Source organism: Chiloscyllium punctatum, chromosome 5, assembly GCF_047496795.1.
Source record: "Chiloscyllium punctatum isolate Juve2018m chromosome 5, sChiPun1.3, whole genome shotgun sequence".
Classification (NCBI taxonomy): Eukaryota; Metazoa; Chordata; class Chondrichthyes; order Orectolobiformes; family Hemiscylliidae; genus Chiloscyllium; species Chiloscyllium punctatum.
This window is the reverse complement of record NC_092743.1, coordinates 54,736,308-54,757,962: the sequence shown is the minus strand read 5'-3', so window position 1 is coordinate 54,757,962 and position 21,655 is coordinate 54,736,308. Positions and strand designations below refer to the sequence as shown.

The following is a 21,655-nucleotide window of genomic DNA, read 5'->3' as shown; positions in this document are numbered from 1 at the left end:
CACTCAGGATTTCAGATTGTATCTAAATGAGGTATTTAGAGTATTCTTAGCGCCTGATTCAGGAACTCCACAGATTTGATTTGGTGAATGAGTAGCTGACATTCTAGTCCTGTGAACAGCCCAAAATGAACAAGTAACTCAAGAAGGAAGAGGAATTGGCGCCACTAACACCCATCCTCAATGTTGGAACAGCTCAACATGAAAGTGCGAAGACAAATCTGAATGATTTGCAACTGTCAGCCAGAGTGCTCAGTGATCTATTTGTCACTCCTCCTGAGGTGCCTACCACCACAAATGACATTAAAAATCACACAACACCAAGTTATAGTCCAACAGGTTTAATTGGAAGCACACTAGCTTTCGGAGTGATGCTCCTTCATCAGGTGATTGTGGAGGGCTCGATCGTAACACAGAATTTATAGCAAAAATTTGCAGTGTGATGTAACTGAAATTATACATTGAAGAATTGATTGTCTGTTAAGCCTTTCATCTGTTAGAATACAGTGATAGTTTCACTTTTTTCATGTGTAAATCACAAAACCCTTTTTTTAAAAGGGTTTTTAAACCCTTTTTTTTGCATTCTCGGGTTAGCTGTTAACAATGATGATAGCTAGACAATATGTTGAAGGTGTTAGCCCCCTGTGTTCTCTGTCTATGATCTGATGTTTAGATTGATTCCAATCTAAAAGGTGAGATAACAGAGTTTTACATAAATTCATGCAGTTTTTGAGCTCAGAGTTCTACATGAATGTATGTGGGTTTTGAGCAAAGTGCAATGTAACTCTGCAAGTACAAAAAATTCACCACACAAAATATATGTGTGCATGTGGGTCTGTGTCTGTCTGGGGTGGGGGTTGAGAGTGTGAGAAAGTGTGTGTTTGTGTGTGTAGTGCAGAGTGTCTTAAGTCTGTGTGTGTGTGTGTGTGTGTGGTGCAATGGTGATCACCTGTAATGTGACATGAACCCAAGGTCCCGGTTGAGGCCCTCCCTATGGGTACCGAACTTAGCTATCAGCCTCTGCTTGGCCACTTTCCTCTGCTGCCTGTCCCGAAGTCTACCTTGAGGATGGTCACCCGAAGGTCCGAGGCCGAATGTCCTGGACCACTGAAGTGTTCCCCAACTGGGAGGGAACCCTCCTGTTTGTTGTGTGGTGCCCATTCATCCATTTGTCGTAGCCTTTGCTCGGTTTCCCCAGTGTGCCATGCCTCTGGGCATCCTTGCCTGCAACGTATAAGATAGACAATGTTGGCTGAGTCACATGAGTACCTGCCATGTACAAGGTGGGAGGTGTTCCCACGCGTAATAGCGGTATCTATGTCCACAATCTGACACGTCTTGCAGCGTCCATCATGACAGGGTTGTATGGAACCGGCAGTTTGCTACAAACATTGCACTACACACACACACATACTCTCACATACACATGGACACAGGTACACACAGATGCGCACACAGACACTCCCACACACCCTTATAGACACACACACACTCCCACACATGCACCCCCTCACAGACTTAAGACACTCTTTCTACACACACACCACACACACACACACACACACTTTCTCACACTCACAACCCCCACCCCAGACAGACACACACACAGACAGACAAAGACCCACATGCACACACATATTTTGTGTGGTGAATTTTTTTGTACTTGCAGAGTTACATTGCACTTTGCTTAAAACCCACATACATTCATGTAGAACTCTGAGCTCAAAAACTGCATGAATTTATGTAAAACTCTGTTATCTCACTTTTTAGATTGGAATCAATCTAAACATCAGGTCATAGACAGAGAACACAGGGGGCTAACACCTTCAACATATTGACTAGCTATCACCATTGTTAACAGCTAACCCGAGAATGCAACTTTTTAAAAAAAGGGTTTTGTGATTTACACATGAAAGAAACTGTCACTGTATTCTAACAGATGAAAGGCTTAACAGACAATCAATTCTTCCAGTTACATTACACTGCAAATTTTTGCTATAAATTCTGTGTTACGATCGAGCCCTCCACAGTCACCTGATGAAGGAGCGTCGCTCCAAAAACTAGTGTGCTTCCAATTAACCCTGTTGGACTCTAACCTGGTATTGTGTGATTTTTAACTTTGTACACCCCAGTCCAACACTGGCATCTCTAAATCATGACCACAAATGACAGTCTTTAATCAATTAAATTCATTGCCTGTGATGTCCAAAAATCACTGAAAGCACTTTGAGTGCTGCATCTTTGGAATGTTACTGATGGGAGGGCTGCTGATCAGTTGTTAAAAGCAAATCTTTTTGTGGCCAGATCAATGGTGTCAATAAAAACTTAATTTGAGACCATCTTGTGGAGTCCTGGAAAATCAGACCTTCAATGAGAACCCTTGTAGAACAGCTATCACATTTAGTATTTTACAGGTAAGCGAGTATAGTTGTAGAAAGGAGTGAACTTGGAATGGGTGTGGTAATTATGGTAGGTTGAAATTTCTTCAGTTGTCTGATAATATTAAAATATGGAGCCTGCTTAGCATATTTTAAGAGTGGATCTCAGGATCAGTAGCATTGCTTTAACGTTAAGTACAGTACTTTTTTATCAATAAAAATTATTAAAAACCAATAGTAAGATTGAAATGAGACGAAACAAAATTATACACTATATTATTTTAATTCTTCCGTTTGAATCGTATTTTTTGTTTCGGATATACTGAGTACATTTTCCTCCACATTATGAAAGTATAAAATTTGTACTAATTACATTCCAGAAAGCAAGCCTGTTGTGTAATGCTATATACTTGGAGAGTTAATGTTGTACATTGAGGAATATTCTAATTTGGAAAGACTTTCTCTCTCACACACACACACCCACCCCTACGTGTCCAGGGTTAATAGTTATTTGTTAATAAACTAGATTTTATAAATTAATTTGTTCATTGTTAAAAGTGTGCACTTAGATGTTTTTATTTTAATGCATGAATTTCCTGATTTTATTTTGCATGTCTTAATTGGGTACCTGTGTTTCTCTTGACAGATCACTTCAAGTTATTTCACTTCCTTCATACTTGCAGAAAGAACATCTTCAAATCTTTTGTCTTCTTTGGCCTGCTCTGTGATAAAATGCTACGTAAACCTGTAATCCTCCTTTCTGTTAGATCATCTTGGCACCTGTAAGTCACATTTGACAAATGGTTTAATTTCTGGGACTATTCTTTTCTCTTTCCTAGAAGCTTCCTTTCTGTCCCTAAATATGAATTTACTGCAGAGTAACAAGTCAGCATTTTGCTTATACAGAATCTGATGCTATAATATTTTAAAGATTTTTTTTTAGAAATGATGGGTAACATTTGAATGTGATGTCAAATATAAACAAAAGTTATTGAAATAACTCATTATGAATCATTAAAGCCGTATATATTTTTGACAACATTCAAAACATTTTTCTCTGTCTTCCTAAATCATTCATCAACCATACGCCAGGCATTCTAAGAGGTACTGCTTTTGCAGATGATATTTGACATTGGAGCAAATTACTGCACATGCTGGAATCTGTACTGAAACAAAAAAATGCTGGAGATCACAGCAGGTCAGGCAGCATCCATGGAGAGCTTTGAAGAGTCATCTAGACTTGAAATGTTAGCTTGCTTTCTCTATGGATGCTAGCTGATCCACTGAGATCTCCAGCATTGTTTTGTTATTTAATATTGTTGTTGTTGTGCTAGAGGCTCAGAACAGATATACTGATGCCCAGTTCCTTGTTCTTTTAGTACCTCCACAGAAGTTAGGAGGTTTTAGTTTTAAACCTTTAAGTTACAAACTTATTTTTCTGGATTGATGGGTAATAATTTACCATGTTGCAACTGTAGCAAAATTCCTAATGATTCTGCATAAAGGTATCTGGCACAGTGTTCTGAAATTAGCCAAGTAATAACTACATGTGACAAGCTACCAATTTTAGAGAAAAGGATTTCTGAAGTAATTAGTATGTCACTGTGTTGTTAGTATGTAATTAATATGTCTGCAATTAAATTAGCTATTGTATCATTACTGTACTGCATTGATTGGATTATCAGAATATTCAAAATTATTTCCTAATGTTTGTCAATATTGTTTCCTAATGCTCAAATTGTTCTAGTAAACCTACACTACACCTTGATTTTGATGTGTACACGAAACGCTTCATTAGAATCCACTTTTATAAGTACTAACAAGGATCCTGTAATTTGCATCAGAATAGGCTGGATATGGCTGTAGATTGTGGAATCATTTGACCATCATTTATTTTAGGAACAAAGCCTTCATTAAAATGTACGTTAGTAATTTCTTTTACCCCAGAAGAAATGTTTATCTTTGCATCACATATGTAAATTTGTTTCCTTTGCTGCTTTGGTGTTTTTATTTTTAGGTTGAGTTTCCTTTTCCCTGGAGATGAACAACTATTTGAGATTCTGTAGTCCTCAATGCCCTGTTCCAATTTCTATTGGACGCTTCTGTTTTGCATCAGGGCTTGATTTTTTGCTTTGCTACAAGCATATATTTTTGTCAGTGGCTGCATCTGGAATGAGTAAATGTGTACGTAAGGAATCAAGATCTGTGGCCGTGTGCAAAGCAGCGAGACACCCAAGTGGGCAAAGTGGTCTAGGATATGGAGTAACCTTTTGCTATTCAGTCACAAGTAAATTGTGTTCGCAGGAGAAGAAAGGTATTGGAAAACTTTGATTACAAAATAAAAGAATAAAAATTGTCACTGATTTTTTTTGTTTTACTCTCAACTGATAGTTGGAAGGTTATCCACATCAGAAAAGGTTAACTGTAAGTTTTCTTTTGAATTTATTGTTTTATAGACATAAATTTTAAAATTGTTATAAACATGCATGTATTTCTGTATAAACGTGTATTTTATGATGCCAGCTGATGGCACTACTGGTCAAATCAGATTGCAGAATTAAATCTGGTTTTGAGATTTTTGAAAATTATTTGTTAGTGTGATGGTTTTTAACTGCAATAATCACAGACGGCTGCAAAGTTTTAACTAACAATTGAAATTTTCTGCACAAAAGAAAGAAAAGTGTACAAAGCTACCTAAGTGTAGGAGACAGTGTCTTGCAATATAGAGCAAAGCAAAATCTAATCACACGTTTTGGTACTCCATTAAGAGAGTCATCCAAAGAAGTTAACTTTCTGTTCCAAATCTTTAAGTTTGACTTACCTGATTCTCTCCAGACCTTTCCTGTGAACTATAGAACCTTGTTACACGAATACTCACAGAACTGAGAACTTTGTCTTTGTTTTATAATAACCTGCTGATTTCTAACCGAACATTCATGGTTTCAAAGTTTAACAAGCTAAACTTTTCAAATGTGGTAACTGTGCTTTCTCTGAACTGTCCTATACTTCTTTCCAAGACAGCTATACTATTTGCTTCAAACTCCAGTTATGTCTTCTCTGATTCGCCTGACCACTTTCACTCTGTTTGCTGAGATAACATTGATTTTGATTATTTTAAATCAAAAGAAACTTATAGCCTTCAATGTTTACACTCCCTGCCATATACCAACAGAGTAAGAACAATTTTCTATTAAACTGTAAGGGATCTCTACTCTGACATATATGCTGGTCTCTGTTCAGGAAGGGTAGACTGGCCTTTACTATTTTTAAAAGAAAAAGCTTCACAAATTAACCAATCCCATGTACCACTATTTTAAAATTCAACCATTCATCATTCTGGATGTAAGTTTGCTCGCTGAGCTGGAAAGTTCATTTTCAGATGTTTTGTCACCATACTAGATAGCATAATCAGTGAGCCTCGAGTGAAGTGGAGGTGTTCGTGACCTGCTTTCTATTTAGGTTTCCTTGGGTTGGGAATGTCATTTCCTGTGGTGATGTCAGTTCCTGCTTTTTCTCAGAGGGTGGTAAATGGGGCCCAAGTCAATGTGTTTGTTGATAGAGTTCCTGTTGGAATGCCAAGCTTCTAGGAATTCTCACGCGTGAACAACCCGAACAGAGACACGCACGAGAATTCCTAGAAGCATGGCATTCCAACAGGAACTCTATCAACAATCACATCAACTTGGATCCCATTTACCACCCTCTGAGAAAAAGAGCAGGAAATGACATCACCAATCCAAGGAAACCTAAACACATAAATAGAAAGCAGGTCACTAATACCAGTGCTTCACCGGAGGCTCACTGATGTTACCTAGTAGGGTGATGAAACGTCTGAAAATGTACCTTCCAGCTCAGTGAGCAAACTTACATCCAGAAACTCAGCCTGAGCTACAGATCTTCTCAAAACTCGTTAATCTTTCATAATTATATATTACTGTCCATAATATGCCCTCTTAGAAAGACATACTAACACAAAGTATAGTGGCTTCTTACTTCAAAAAAAAACCTTGGTTGTGATATTGCCCATATTTCAAGGATTAGTATAAATCTCCAACTCCTCCCCATGACTGTGTCTGCTTGTGTCTTTCTTTCTGACTATGCATGCCACGTGATTATCATTTAAAACAAAAGACCTACTTCAGTATAAGGATTTTTGAGGCCCACTCTGCAAGATATAACTTACCAGTAGGTAAGTTTACATTCTGTCATGTAAATTAGGTGTATTAATTCCTTCTAATTTAATTAGTAGCTATTTTATATTTGGACTGTGGATCAGAGAATGCTTTTATAACTGTTGTTTGATTCTGCCTCCACTGCACTCCGGGGCAGTGAGTTCCACAGATTCACAACCCTCTGAGAGTAGTTTCCTCTCATTTCAGTTTTGAATCTACCTCCTCTCACTCAATATCTGTGACTTGTTGTTTGAGACTGCCCCACAAGGGGGATCATCTGTTCAACATTCACTTTATCAATCCCCTTTAACACTTTATATCCCTCAGTCAGTTCCCCCTATTCTCAAATCCTGTTACCGTCCATTCAGCATTTACTTCTCTCCAGGCTTCCGGTCTCCTTCTCTTTTCTTTTCTGTCTCTGCGCTGTCCATACTCAACTCATCCCTTTCTTCTCTGCCCGCCCTCCAACCACACTCTTGTCGTCTGCATAAATACCACCATTTCCCAGCTACTTTCAGTTCTGATGTAGGTCACTGGACATGAAATTTTAATTATATTTTGCTCTCCACAGATGCTACCAGACTTGCTGAGTTTCTGCAGCACTCTTTTTGTTACACTATATTCATTTCTTGTTTTTTCTTATTCCCAGTTGCCCTACAAGCACTGAAACGAAAGAAGCGCCTTGAAAAGCAGTTAGCACAGATTGATGGTACACTCTCTACAATTGAATTCCAGCGAGAAGCATTAGAAAATGCAAACACAAATACAGAAGTTTTGAAATCTATGGGCTATGCTGCAAAGGCCATCAAAGCTGTTCATGAGAACATGTAAGTGTTTTATTTTTTATCAGGTACTGGGAAATTTATTTCCAAATCAATAGTCATTGCACTGGATTTTTCAGAAAATTAAGTTTTGAAGCATGCACACCATTATCAATGTGCAATAGGCCAGCAATGTTGTGAAGAAGAAATAAGCCGAGAATTGGGGATGGCACAGTGGCTCATTGGTTAGCACTGCTGCCTCACAGCACCAGGGACCTGGGTTCAATTCCACCCTTGGGCGACTGTCTGTGTGGAGTTTGCACATTCTGCCTGTGTCTGCATGGGTTTCTGCCCACAATCCAAAGATGTGTAGGGTTAAGTGAATTGGCTATGATAAATTTCCCATAGTGTTCAGGGATGTGTAGGTTTGGTGCATTAATCAAGGATAAATATAGGACAATAAAGTAGGGGAATGGTTCTGGGTGGGTTACTCTTCAGAGTCCAGTTGGTGTGGACTTGTTGGGCTGATGGGCCTGTTTCCACACTGGAGGGACTCTATGATTCTCTGATTCTATTGTATTGTGATTTGCTGTAAGTCACTTGCATGTTAATTTGCCAATCAACGTTTTGGTTAGGGAGTAGAGTGGAGCCTCATTCTTTCATAATTGTGAATTGATTTTTAAAAAATTGCTAGAGAAACTAAGTAGATCTGGTAGCATTTATGGAATCATAAACAAAATTAATGTTTCAAGTTTAAAGTTTACTTCCAAAGAAGAGTTACAGCGGATTCAAAAATTAACTTTGTTTCTCTGGTGTTGCCAGCCCTGCTGAGTTTCTCTAGCACTGTGTTTGTATTTTCTCCAGCTCCGCAGTACTTTGCTTGTATCTCTGAATTGTTTTAGTTGGTTTAAAATGTCTAATTTTAACTGTTTTTGTATCTTTCCCAATGCCCCTCAATCCAGTTTTTCTTTTTATTTCACTTATATAACTAATTTGACAGTGAAATTTAGCCCCCTTTACAGATTAACTCTGCATTCTTTAATCACATTAGTTAATAAGATATATTGTTTATCTTGTTGGTAAGCAGGATTCCTTTGCTATGATATTATCAGCTTGCAGATCCAGTGATTTTGTGATTAAAGAATTTTAAGATTTAGAAATACCTCATCTAACTAACAGGGTTCACCACTGGATAATCCATACCAGCAAAATCTGGTTTATTATGTTTGATATTTTGATTCCACATTATTTTCAATTTATTCTTGGTACCATGTGTGAATTACTGTGTGGATGTACTTAAATCCTGAATTTATAATCAAGTAACACATTGAGGATAGTCTTGCTACAAATCACCTTAGGGTTGATAATTCCTTTCGAATACTTCATTGTTTCAAACAAATGTTATATCACAATGTAGTTGATGAGTGCCATGGCATTGAAACCGCTTGTTAACTGTGAATGTTGAAGGCCAAGGATTAAGCTTTAATCAACCTTAAACCTACATTAGACTAGTGAGTTATGGGCACCTGCTTGCATTGCCAGTTGTTTCATTTTTGAAGGGTTTTTTAATGTTGAATTGATTGTCATGATGCCATTGGGAAAGGAGGATGAATGAACTGGAATGTGTTGCTAGTTGAGATTTTGGGCAAGTGATATGTGGAGTGGTCATGGACATGATTTTAGTACAGGTGTGTTTCTTTCATCTCTACATTCAGGTAAGTACCTTTCACAAACTTAACTTTTAGATGCTAACCTTCCTTTAAGGACTACTTTCAGTTCTGTAAACCTAATTTTCTTGCTGCCAGATATGTTGAGGGGAACCTAGTTTTGTACAGGGATCTTAGTTTTGAACAGAGATCATTTTTTCCATTTTGGATGGAAACCTGGAAACTTTTTTTGCCAAGGCAAACTTTTTAGGATAAAAATTAGAAATCACACAACACCAGGATATAGTCCAACAGGTTTATTTGGAACAGCACTCCGAAAGCTAGTGGTTCCAAATAAACCTGTTCAAACCCTGGTGTTGTGTGATTTTTTTTAACATTGTGCACCCCAGTCCAACACCGGCACTTCCAAATCATTTAGGATCAACAATGCTTTATGAAGTTGTGCTATCCTTTGATCCAAATATGTCATGCAACAATCACTGTCTACGTACCAAATGTGTCAGGTAACACCGTCATCAGTGCCTATGTATGAACTCTCAATAGCCCTGAGGACACAAAAGAACAATTCTATAAGGATCTGGATTACTTTATTAAGTCCTTGTGTCAATAATAAATCATGATCGTGGGATACTTCAGTGGCCATGTGGAGAAAGCAGGAGGTGAGTTCTAGGTAAATGTGGAGTTGTAAAACTTAACAGAAATGCCCAGAAATGTGGGCGGCACAGTGGCACAGTGGTTAGCACTGCTGCCTCACAGCGCCAGAGACCCGGGTTCAATTCCCGCCTCAGGCGACTGACTGTGTGGAGTTTGCACATTCTCCCCGTGTCTGCGTGGGTTTCCTCCGGGTGCTGCGGTTTCCTCCCACAGTCCAAAGATGTGCAGGTCAGGTGAATTGGCTATCCTAAATTGCCCATAGTGTAGGTAAGGGGTAGATGTAGGGGTATGGGTGGGTTGCGCTTCGGCGGGGCGGTGTGGACTTGTTGGGCCGAAGGGCCTGTTTCCACACTGTAAGTAATCTAATCTAATCTAATCTAAAGTTAGTCTTGAACAAATGTGGTGAGTGCAACCTTTGCATTATCAACACATTGCTCAAATAGGCTGATAAGTGCAAGACTTCTTGGATGCATCCCAAACAGCAGCACATGATCAACCTCATTGTGTTAGATGGATCTTCAGGATGTACAAATCCTCCATGCAATGTAAGGTGCAGAATGTTTGTTGGTTCACAGATTAATGAGACTATGTGGAGAAGTGGAACAAATCTAAAGATATTGTCATTGAGATAGCAAAGATTGTTCCTGGACAAGTGCGCCAGGATTAGTTTGATGAAAATGACAAAAACATCTCTTAAATCTTGCATATAATTAAACTATTTATGAATGGCAAATGATCCAACCTCTATTTTCAAAAGATCCAAGTTGTGACCTGAAGGACAATGTTCAGAGAGATCTGTGTGATACAAGATGGTGTGAGGAAAGCTAAAGAAATATCTACCCTTGCACAAGTCAACAAGTTAAATGTATATGGATCCTCCAGGACAGGCTGTGCACTGCTCTTGGCTGATGGGTCATCCTTGATTAAAGATCAGGCATAAATAAGAAACATGGGCAGGATAGTTCAGTTTGCTGAAAAGACTGACCATTGTCAACATCGCAGCCCTCAGTGATCAGTCCTTGATGAGCTTGACTTGCCTGCTTCTGTTAATGATGTCAGAAAAGCCATTTAATACATAAACTTGGGTAAAGCTTCAAAGCAAGATAAAAATCCCATTAGAATCTTTTCAAGTGATAGGCCCTCACCCAAGGTCTTCCATGATATCCCCTTGTGCATTTCGAATGGAAAAGAAGGTGCCAAGTTATTTTTGTGATGCTATGATTCTTGGTGTCTAAAAATACAAAGGCATCAAATCAGAGTGTGGCAGTTACAGCAGTATTTCACTTCTGTCCATAGGAGGAAAGGCCTTCACTTACATCATCCTGAAGACACTCCTCACCTCTTCCTCCATGACATTGATGACTGCATCGCTGCCACCTCGTGCTCCCGTGAGGTAGTCGAGCAGTTCATCAACTTCACCAACACATTTCACCCCGACCTTAAATTTACCTGGACCATCTTTGACACCTCCCTCCCCTTCCTGAACCTCGCCATCTCCATCAATGGCGACCAACTTGACACTGACATTTTTTACAAACCCACCGACTCCCACAGCTACCTAAATTACACCTCTTCCCACCCTACCTCCTGCAAAAATGCTATCCCATATTCCCAATTCCTCAGCCTCCGCCATATCTGCTCCCAGGAGGACCAGTTCCACCACAGAACACACCAGATGGCCTCCTTCTTTTAAGACTGTAATTTCCCTTCCCACATGGTTGAAGATGCCCTCCAACGCATCTCATCCACATCCCACACCTCCATCCTCAAATCCCACCCCTCCAATCGTAACAAGGACAGAACCTGTCTGGTCTTCACCTTCCACCCCACCAACCTCTGCATAAATCGAATCATCTGCCGACATTTCCGCCACCTACAAACTGACCCCACCACCAAGGATATATTTCCCTTCCCAACTCTTTCCGCAAAGACCATTCCCTCCGTGGCTACCTGGTCAGAACCACGTCCTCCCCAACAACCCACCCTCCCTCCTGGCATCTTCCCCTGCCACCGCATGAATTATAAAACCTGCGCTCACACCTTACCCCTCGCCTCCATCCAAGGCCCCATAGGAGCCTTCCACATCCATCAAAGTTTCACCTGTACATCCACCAATGTCATTTATTGTATCCGTTGCTCCCGATGCGGTCTCCTTTACATTGGGGAGATTGGACGCCTTCTCGCAGAGCGCTTTAGGGAACATCTCCAAGACACCGGCACCAATCAACCCCCTCACCCCGTGGCCCAACACTTTAACTCCCCCTCCCACTCTGCTGAGGACATGCAGGTCCTGGGCCTCCTTCACCACCGTTCCCTCACTCCCCGACGCCTGGTGGAAGAATGCCTCATCTTTCACTTCAGAACATTTCAACCCCAGGGCATCAATATGGACTTCGCCAGTTCCCTCAATTCCCCTCCCCCCACCTTACCCTAGCTCCAGCTCAGCACTGTCCTCATGACCTGCCCTACCTGCCAATCTTCTTGCCCACCTATTTGCTCCACCCTCCTCTCTGACCTATCACCTTCACCCCCAGCCACTCTTGGCTACATTCTCCCCAGCCCCATTCCCCCCTCTCATTTATCTCTCCACCTTGGAGGCTTCCTGCCTTCATTCCTGATGAAGGGCTTTTGCCCGAAACATCGATTTTTCTGCTCCTCGGATGCTGCCTGACCTGCTGTGCTTTTCCAGCACCACTCTAATCTAGACTCTGATCTCCAGCATCTACAGTCCTTACGTATGCATAGTCAATTGGGTAGCCCACTGGACAATCTTAGAACAGTGTGTTTATCAAAAAAAGATTGACATGCTAATACAGCTTTTTCATGATGAAATGACAAACTAGGTCCTTTTAAATGATGAATCATCAGTTCTCTTTGTTATCACACAGTTAAGCAGGGCTGCATTATAGCATCAGTGCTCTGTATCCTGTTCTTAACCTGATACCTTGGTCATGCTGTCAAGAATCTTGAAGAGGAAATGATCTTCAATATCATTTTGGTCATTCAGTCTTTGACCTGTGATGTTTCTATGCAAAAAACATCCATGAATTCATTTTTGTCAGTTTGTTGTTGTATTTGTCCAACGAATAAAGTTATCACTGGCTAGGATAACATTTATTACCGATCCCTGATTGCTGAGAGGATACTTGAGTGTCAACTGCATTTATCAGAAGTTATATGTAGACCGCTCCAGGTAATGATAACAGTTTTCTTACCTGAAGGACACTAGTTAACCAGATGGGTTTTATGGCAATTGACAGTGATTCGATCATTGCCACTGAGCCAGCTTATTTCATTGAAGTTAAACTTCACCACCTGCCGTGGAGAGATTTGGAAGTAATAAACTGTTTCAGTTAGAAGTATCCTTGAGTGAAATAAAATATAAGCAGTGCGAGAGCTAAACAGATTATTAGCAGACAAATAAAAGCAAAATACTGTGGATGCTGGAAATCAGAAACAAACACAGAATGCTGGAGAAATTCCAGTCTGGTAACATGTGGAGCGAGAAGTAGAGTTAACATTTTGAGACTGGTATGACTCTTTAGGATTGAATGGGTGCCGATGGCCATGTTTGACAGGGAGAAAATGAGGTGAGTTCAAGGAAAAGTTGTTCAAAGTGAGAACAAACTCGAGGTGAAGGATGGAGATTCTGCAGATCTTGTTTCAGGAAGAAGTGGAGACTCGTCAGATCATCCTGATGCAGAATCAACATGTAAAGGGATTGCATGTTCGTGAATATGCAGCGACTGGAACCAGAAAACTGGATATTGTGGAAGCAACATAAAGTTCCGAAGAACAATCCTCATTCACCCATGACTTCTATCCATCCAATGCAGAAGCTTGTTCACTCATCTCCTCTCTTCTGTGTCCAAGGCCCCAAACACACCTTTCAGATGAAGCAGAATGTTCTTTTCTATTGCATTCACTGCTAATATTGGCGAGACCTAAGTGCAGGCTGGGTGACTGCTTTGCAGAACATCTTTGCTCTCTCCGTAGGTATGACCCTAATCTTGCAGTTGCTTGCCTTTTCAATGAACTACCTTGCTCACGTGCTAACATTCTATCCTTGGCCTGCTTCGATAATCCAGCAAAGCACAACTCAAACTTATTGGACAGCACTTCATTTTCCATTTGGCACTTTACACCCTCATGGTCTCACTGTTGAATTTTATAACTTCAAATATACTGCCATTTTTCTCAACTATAGCCTGATCTTGTTTGCATCTTGTTTACTTAACTCTTAATAGAAAGAGCCCATTCATTCCCTTTCACACTTTAATTTCATCCATTTGACATTTCTTTTACTCTTTCACCAGCATAGACCTTTGTTTTTCGCACTGGACCGCTACACCATCTATCCCCTTGCACTACTTCTGCTTCTGTTGAAAGTATTAAAAAAGAAAGTAATTTTTAAGCAGTTTTCAATTCTGAAGAAGAGTCAGGTTGGACTTGAAATGTAAACTCTTTCTCCTGTCACAGGTATTGTCCGACCTGGTGCGTTTCTCCAGTATTCTCTGCTTAAGATGATTAACAGATGTACTGGAGACAGGACAAAGAATGAGACTAGGGCAAAGGGGCAGACCTGGAATAGGTAATGGAAACAAGAGGCAACCCAGACTGCGCTATCAGCAAGATATAGGAAGTGTTGAATGGATAAGAATAATAGGAGAAAGTGAGGACTGCAGATGCTGGAGATCAGAGCTGAAAATGTGTTGCTGGAAAAGTGCAGCAGGTCAGGCAGCATCCAAGGAGCAGGAGAATCGACATTTTGGGCATGAGCCCTTCTTTAGGAATCTAAGAATAATGCCTGATGTATGTACCGTAGGAATTGGGTAAATTGACACCAGGACATCCGTTTCGCATATGATTGAAATTGACAGGATTACAATCTAATAATGGTAAATGTGTGTGAATTAAAGTTTGTAAAAAGAAGAATGACTTGTGGCTTTTCTGAGTACTGTCTTAAATTGCTTAAGGCTGACTTTCTTTGTGTATGCTTGAACAATCAAACTTGACTTTCCTTGCTGTTTGTCAAGTAGCACTTCAATAAGATTTGAACCTATGTCCCTAAAACATTAGCCTGAAATTCTCTATTACTGATCTAGTAACATACCACTTTGCCACCATCTCCAATCCTAGTGGTTCTGAAAATAAGAGATTTTAAAAGGTTTTAAAGCTGTTTGGATTGACCATCAGTACTATGCCAAATTCCTGTCTGCTCAACCAGACATTTCCACTTAGAATATGCACAACAAAACAAAGTTATGGAATACTATTTAGGAACAGAATTTCTGGCATCCTTTCATGTATCCTTTCTTAACAAGTAGTTGTTTATAACACCCTTGTCACACTAGCCAATATTGTTTTAATCAGTACAAAATAGAACAAAGACCAACACTGCACAGGAAGGGGCCCTCTAAGCCTGTGCTACTACATTTTGCCTTTCCATGCTAAAACTGTCTTACAGGATCCGTGTCGCTTTATTCGTTTCCTATTCATGTATTCGTCCATGTGTTTCTTGAATGTTGCTACTGGGTCTTCTTCCACCACTTCCTCTGGCAACGTATTCCAGGCACTCACCTCTCTTTGTGTGAAAAACTTGGCTTGCCCATCTCTTTTAAACTTCCCTCCTCGCACCTTGAACCTGTTTCCCTTAGTAAGTGACCACTCTATCCTTAGAAACAGCCTCATGCTTTCCACTCTATGCATGTCATTCGCAATCTTATAAATTGCTAATAGGTCACCCCTCAAACTTCTTAGTTCCAGTAAACATAAACCCAGTCTAGCCAACCTTTCTTCATAGCTAAAATCCTCCATACAGGCAACATCTTGGTGTAAATCTTTTGTGTACTCTCTCCAAAGCATCCACATGTTTCTGGTAGTGTGGTGACCAGAACTGCCTTCAATATTCCAAGAGTGGCCTAACTAAAGTTCTAATAAGCTGCAGCATCACTTGTCTATCTTTATACTCCCTGCCCCTTCCAATGAAGGCAAACATGCCCTCAGCCTTTTTTACTACCTGCGCTCCCACCTTCAATGATCTGTGTACCTGCACATTATATTTCAAGCGACTACCCATCTCCTGTTTCTTTGATTTAATATATTATTCACAAAACTTTAATGTAATTGTGATTCTTTGTAGTCAAATTGAAATGTTTATAGAGTCTAGAAATTGAATCAATCTGACTGATATTTCCTGGATTTAAAACAACCGTGTACCAGGTTCACAGTTCAAAATTACATGGAGAAAATTAGCATTACTATTCTGGAAATAAATAAGAATGATTAGTTTGTAAATAAACAAAACTGCCTAAAAACCTTCTGTTATGGCATTCAGTATTGGAAATGGTTTGAAAGAATTGAGTTTGTAAAAGTGAGTTGAAAGTTTAGAAATGTGAATTGAAGGTTTAGAGACATTAATTTATTTTTTTTCAGAGATTTAGATAAAATTGATATGATGATGCAAGACATCACAGAGCAGCAAGAAATAGCACAAGAAATCTCTGATGCAATTTCCCATCCAGCAGCATTTGGCTCAGAATTTGATGAGGTATGTAAAATATCTAATAAATCTTTGACATACCTGGAGTTAAGCTGGGAAGGGTTGTTTTTAAAATTGATGGAATCATTCATCTTATATGTCTCTGATCAGCAGCAGTCAAGAAAAGAATTTTATTAAGCTTGTTGATTTGTTGTTTGAGGCTAGCTGTGATAAATAAATTTGTCTTTTTATTACTGTTTATTTTTAGATATCAGCTCTCTGGTCTGCAACTTCTTTCTATTCTTAAGCTACACAATTCCTCATTGGAGAATCTGTGTGCTGTTTCTGAAAAGTGACAGACTGGTAACAATTTGGGGAATCTACTTCAGACAGCTTAGGCTGTGTTCCCTAATTCTCTCGTCCTTTTTGTACTTTGTGTCATTTTTTTCCCCTCCACCACCTCCCACCCAGGTAAAAGGTGTAGATTTGATATTGATAAGTTCACTTGAGCTTATGAGCTTTGGTCTACTTCAATTGAGTCAGTCTTTTAAATTAGTTGATGCAGTGTCCTATTAGTGGAAAATATCCATCATGTCATTTCTGTATTGGAGCAATGTGAAACCGCTTATCAAGTGTGAAATTGGAGATCTTGGGCCCACTTGTAACTATATGCTATAGACCGTGAGTAGTGGTCTGACTGGAATAGCTGTTTGCCCCACAGGATAGCTTCGTGCCCTATTTCAGCATCAAGCCTGTACAGCGAGCAAGTGGCTCCAGCTCTGTTTGAGAGATTACAGAAAAATGACTTGTTGGAAACTACAAGACATGGTTGATATTTGACAAATTTGAGAGGATGAATAATCAGTCTATGGGAGAATATATTGTGGAGATTGAGAGGCTATATAACAGACTAAATAAATTCCATTTAAAAATTCAGAGTTTTGTGCTTGCATTTGGACTATTAGATTGTGTACACATGGATAACTGTTAGTTCTGAAAGATTTCAATTTTGTGGTAATAACTCTTTCTTTTTGAACAAATGACTGCTGCTCTAAAACATGTTTGAGGAGACCATTCACCTGCCTTCACAGGACATGTTGGGAGTAATGCATACAGAGAATGGAAGATTCCATCTGTACCAATTCAGAAAGTCAAGGGTGACCAAGTTGCAGGCACTTGTGTAAGGACAGAATAAATTGGTGAAAGAAGTGTTAAGAGGGCATCATATATTTAATAGAGTTTTGAATCAAAAGAGAAAACAAGAATCAGGTGCTAGCCGACAAAAAATTAATCCCACAAATCCACAGACAATATTTAATAATGGTTTCAATGTGGCATTAAATTTTATTGTCAGAATTGTCTGAAAATTTTATTGTCTGAAAATCAAGAGTTTAATGTTTGAGGTGCTCCTGAAACAGGCGATCCTGATGTTGAATATGGTAAGGATGAACAGCAAAGAAACATCATATTAATAGCCAATGATTTAAGTCGTCCCCTAAGTATCGCATTCGATGGTGTTGTACTAGATAATGGCTAGTACAACATCTTTCCTGATGAAGGGCTTATGCCTGAAACATTGATTCTCCTGCTCCTCGGATGCTGCCTGACTGGCTGTGCTTTTCCAGCACCATGTTCTTCGACTATATCTCATCAGTATGGGGTTGATTGGCTGAACTGTTCTTTGAAAAGTAGGGACAAAGCGTACTCAAATAGAATTAATAAATATGATAACACAGGGATGATTGCCCGCTATCTTCTTTAAAGAGCCTGGTTTTCCAGTGTGAAACTGTAGAACTGTGCCATTCCAATAGCGCACTCATCATTCGGAATGAGGCACAAATATTGCTGAGTAGGTTTTCGATTTTAAAAAGAAGTGAAAGTACATAAGAAGTGATAAAGCAGTTGTGTGTAGTAAAGTGGCAAACCTGCAATTAGAGTCAAAGAGTCGTAGAGATGTACAGCGTGGAAAAAGACCCTTTGGTCCAACATGCCAACCAGATATCTGGTTGGCCAACATGCCAACCCAATCTAGTCCCACCTGCCAGCACCCGGCCCATATCCCTCCGAACCCTTCCTATTCATATACCCACCCAAATGCCTTTTAAATGTTGCAATCGTAGTGCCTCCACCACTTCTGGCAGCTCATTCCATACACGCACCATCCTCTGCATGAAAATGTCGCCCCTTGGGTCTCTTTTATATCTTTCCCCTCTCAACCTAAACCTATGTCCTCTAGTTCTGGATTCCCGCACCCCAAAGAAAAGACTTCTTCTATTTATCCTATCTATGCCCCTCATGATTTTATAAACCTCTATAAGGTCACCCCTTAACCTCTGATGCTCCAGGGAAAACAGCCCTAGCCTATTCAACCTCTCCCAATAGCTCAAATCCTCCAACCCTGGCAACATTCTTGTAAATCTTTTCTGAACCCTTTTCAGGTTTCACAACATCTTTCCAATTGGAAGAAGACCAGAATTGCATGCAATATTCCTAACCAATGTTCTGTACAGCCACAACATAACCTCCCAATTCCTGTACTCAAATACTTTGACCAATAAAGGAAAGCATACCAAATGCCGCCTTCACTATCCTATCTATCTGTGACTCCACTTTCAAGGAGCTATGAATCTGCACTCCAGGGTCTCTTTGTTCAGCAATACTCCCGAGGACCTTACCATTAAGTGTATAAGTCCTGCTAAGATTTGTTTTCCCAAAATGCAGCACTTCACATTTATCTAAATTAAACTCCATTTGCCACTTCTCAACCCATTTGATCAAGATCCCGTTGTAACCTGAGGCAACCTTCTTCACTGTCCACTACACCTCCAATTTTGGTGTCATCTGCAAACTTACTAACTATACCTCTTATGCTGACATCCAAATCATTTATATAAATGATGAAAAGTAGTGGACCCAGCACCGATCCTTGCGGCACTCCACTGGTCACAAGGCCTCCAATCTGAAAAACAACCTGCCACCACCACCAACATGCCAAGGTTGGCCAACATGCCAAAGGTATTCTACCTTTGAGCAAGTTCAGTATCCAAATGGCGAGTTCTCCCTGTATTCCATGAGGTCTAACCTTGCTCACCAGTCTCCCATGGGGAATCTTGTCCACATAGACAACATCTACTGCTCTGCCCTCATCAATCTTCTTTGTTACTTCTTCAAAAAACTCAATCAAGATTGTGAGACATGATTTCCCACGCATAAAACTATGTTGACTATCCCTAGTCAGTCCTTGCCTTTCCAAATACATGGTACATCCTGTCCCTCAGGATTCCCTCCAACAACTTGCCCACCACTGATGTCAGGCTCGGGTCTACAGTTCCCTGGCTTGTCCTTACCACTTTTCTTAAACAGTGGCACTACCTTAGCCAACCTCCAGTCTTCTGGCACCCCACCTGTGACTATTGATGATACAAATATCTCAGCAAGAGGACCAGCAATTACTTCCCTAGCTTCCCACAGAGTTCTAGGGTACTCCTGATCAGGTCCTGGGGATTTATCCACTTTTTTGCGTTTCAAGACATCCAGCACTTCTTCCTCTGTAATATGGACATCTTTCAAGAAGTCACCATCTACTTCCCTACATTCAGTATCTTCCTTGTGCTTTTCCACAGTAAATACTGAATCCTCGTTTAGTATCTTCCCCCATCTCCTGCGACTCCACACAAAGGTCACCTTGTTGATCTTTGAAGGACCCTATTCTCTCCCTAGTTATCCTTTTGTCCTTAATGTATTTGTAAAAATCCTTTTGATTCTTCTTAATTCTATTTGCCAAAGCTATGTCATGTCCCCTTTTTGCCCTCCTGATTTCCCGCTTAATATACTCCTACTTCCTTTACACTCTTCTAAGGATTCACTTGATCTATCCTGTCTATACCTGACATATGCTTTCTTCTTTTTCTTAACCAAACCCTCAATTTCTTTAGTCATCCATCATTGCCTATACCTTTCAGCCTAACAGGAATATACTTTCTTTGGACTCGTTATCTCATTTCTGAAGGCTTCCCATTTTCCAGCCGTCCCTTTCCCTGTGAACATCTGCCCTCAATCAGTTTTTGAAAGTTCTTGCCTAATACCGTCAAAATTGGCCTTTCTCCAATTTAGAACTTCAACTTTTAGATCTGATCTATCCTTTTCCATCACTATTTTAAAACTAATAGAGTTATGGTCACTCCCCCACTGACACCTCAGTCAACTGCCCTGTCTTTTTTCACAAGAGAAGGTCAAGTCTTTGCACCTTTTCCAGGAGGCACATCCATATACTGAATCAGAAAGTTTTCTTGTACACACTTAACAAATTCCTCTCCATCTAAACCCTTAACATTATGCAATTAATGGGGTGCTGACATTATCATATTCAGTTAAGGAAAGTGAAGGTTTCCGTGTGCATAAATTTACTAAGGCTTCTGAGACAGCAGTTTCCAAACCCACTACCACTATCTTCCAGAAGAACATGGGCAGCAAATAGATGGGGAAATCACCACCTGGAAGTTCCCCTCCGAGCCACTCGCTGTCCGAACTTGGAAATGTATTGCTATTCCTTCAGTGTCACTGGGTCAATATCCCAGAGTTTCCGTTACAGTAGTATTGAAGGTATACTTACCTCAAATGGATTGCAGCGGTTCAAGAAGGCAACTCACCACCACCTTCTGGACATCCACTTGGAATGGGCAATAAATAATTGCCCAGCTAGTGATGCCCATGTTCCATGAGTGAATGAAAAGATTGCTGAGACCTTATATCTGAAAGGGGATAAAGGAATATAGCCATCTATTGTGTCTCTTTTGATTTTGAAAAACAAACTGTTTTTGGAAAAACAAACAATTTTCTTTTGTATCATCCATGGCAAATCACCAATCTTTTCTTATTCAGTGGAAGTTATTGCTCTTCTTTGAGGTTTGGTATTCTTGTATCTGTTCCAATGAATGCAAGACAAAAAAACTCTGATAGAATGCCTTTTTTAAAAATTGTAATAATCATATGAGTTAATGTTGTTGACATGTGGAAGCTGGTCAGGTCAGCCACTCATGGGAATGGATTTTGCCCCATTCTGCCTCTCAGCAATAGCTCTGATGGGTTAGTCATTGTAGAGATTTGTCACATAGAAATCATACAGCATGGAAACAGACCCTTTGCTCCAACCAGTCCATGCCAAACATTAATCTAAACTAAACTAGTCTCACTTGCCTGCTCCTGGCCCATATCCCTCCAAACTTTTCCCGTCCATGTATCCATCCAAACGTCTTGTAAATGTTAAGATACTTGCTTCAGTATTCTTTATTTGATTGTTTGGCTCCATAGGCATTTAGCGTCATTTAGGAGAAAGTGAGGACTGCAGATGCTGGAATTCCTGATGATGGGCTTTTGCCTGAAACGTCAATTCTCTTGTTCCTTGGATGCTGCCTGACCTGCTGTGCTTTTCCAGCACCACACTTTCGACATGGAGCATCATTTATCTAGTGTTTTTCAAACTTTAGTGTTCCCCAAGTTCTTCATAGTCAATGAGATACTTTTGATGTGCAGTCACTGTTTTTAA

The 21,655-nt window shown here is 40.0% G+C and overlaps 2 protein-coding genes across 3 annotated transcripts in view; one reads left to right on the top strand and one right to left on the bottom strand.

Moving 5' to 3' along the window:
• The window catches only part of snx16 (sorting nexin 16), a 386,689-nt gene that overhangs the window by 306,167 nt on the left and 58,867 nt on the right, over window positions 1–21,655 (bottom strand). The window lies entirely within an intron of this gene.
• LOC140477086 (charged multivesicular body protein 4b-like) overlaps window positions 1–21,655 on the top strand; it is a 39,002-nt gene that overhangs the window by 10,440 nt on the left and 6,907 nt on the right. The window contains exons 1-3 of one of the 2 annotated variants that reach the window (XM_072570330.1): window positions 3,164–4,689; window positions 7,197–7,374; window positions 16,065–16,179. In XM_072570330.1, coding sequence (XP_072426431.1) covers window positions 4,416–4,689; window positions 7,197–7,374; window positions 16,065–16,179 — 567 coding nt within the window. In that variant the 5' untranslated portion in view covers window positions 3,164–4,415. Of the gene's footprint in view, window positions 1–3,163; window positions 4,690–7,196; window positions 7,375–16,064; window positions 16,180–21,655 lie in introns of those variants that run through there. The other variant, XM_072570331.1, reaches the window with a different exon arrangement.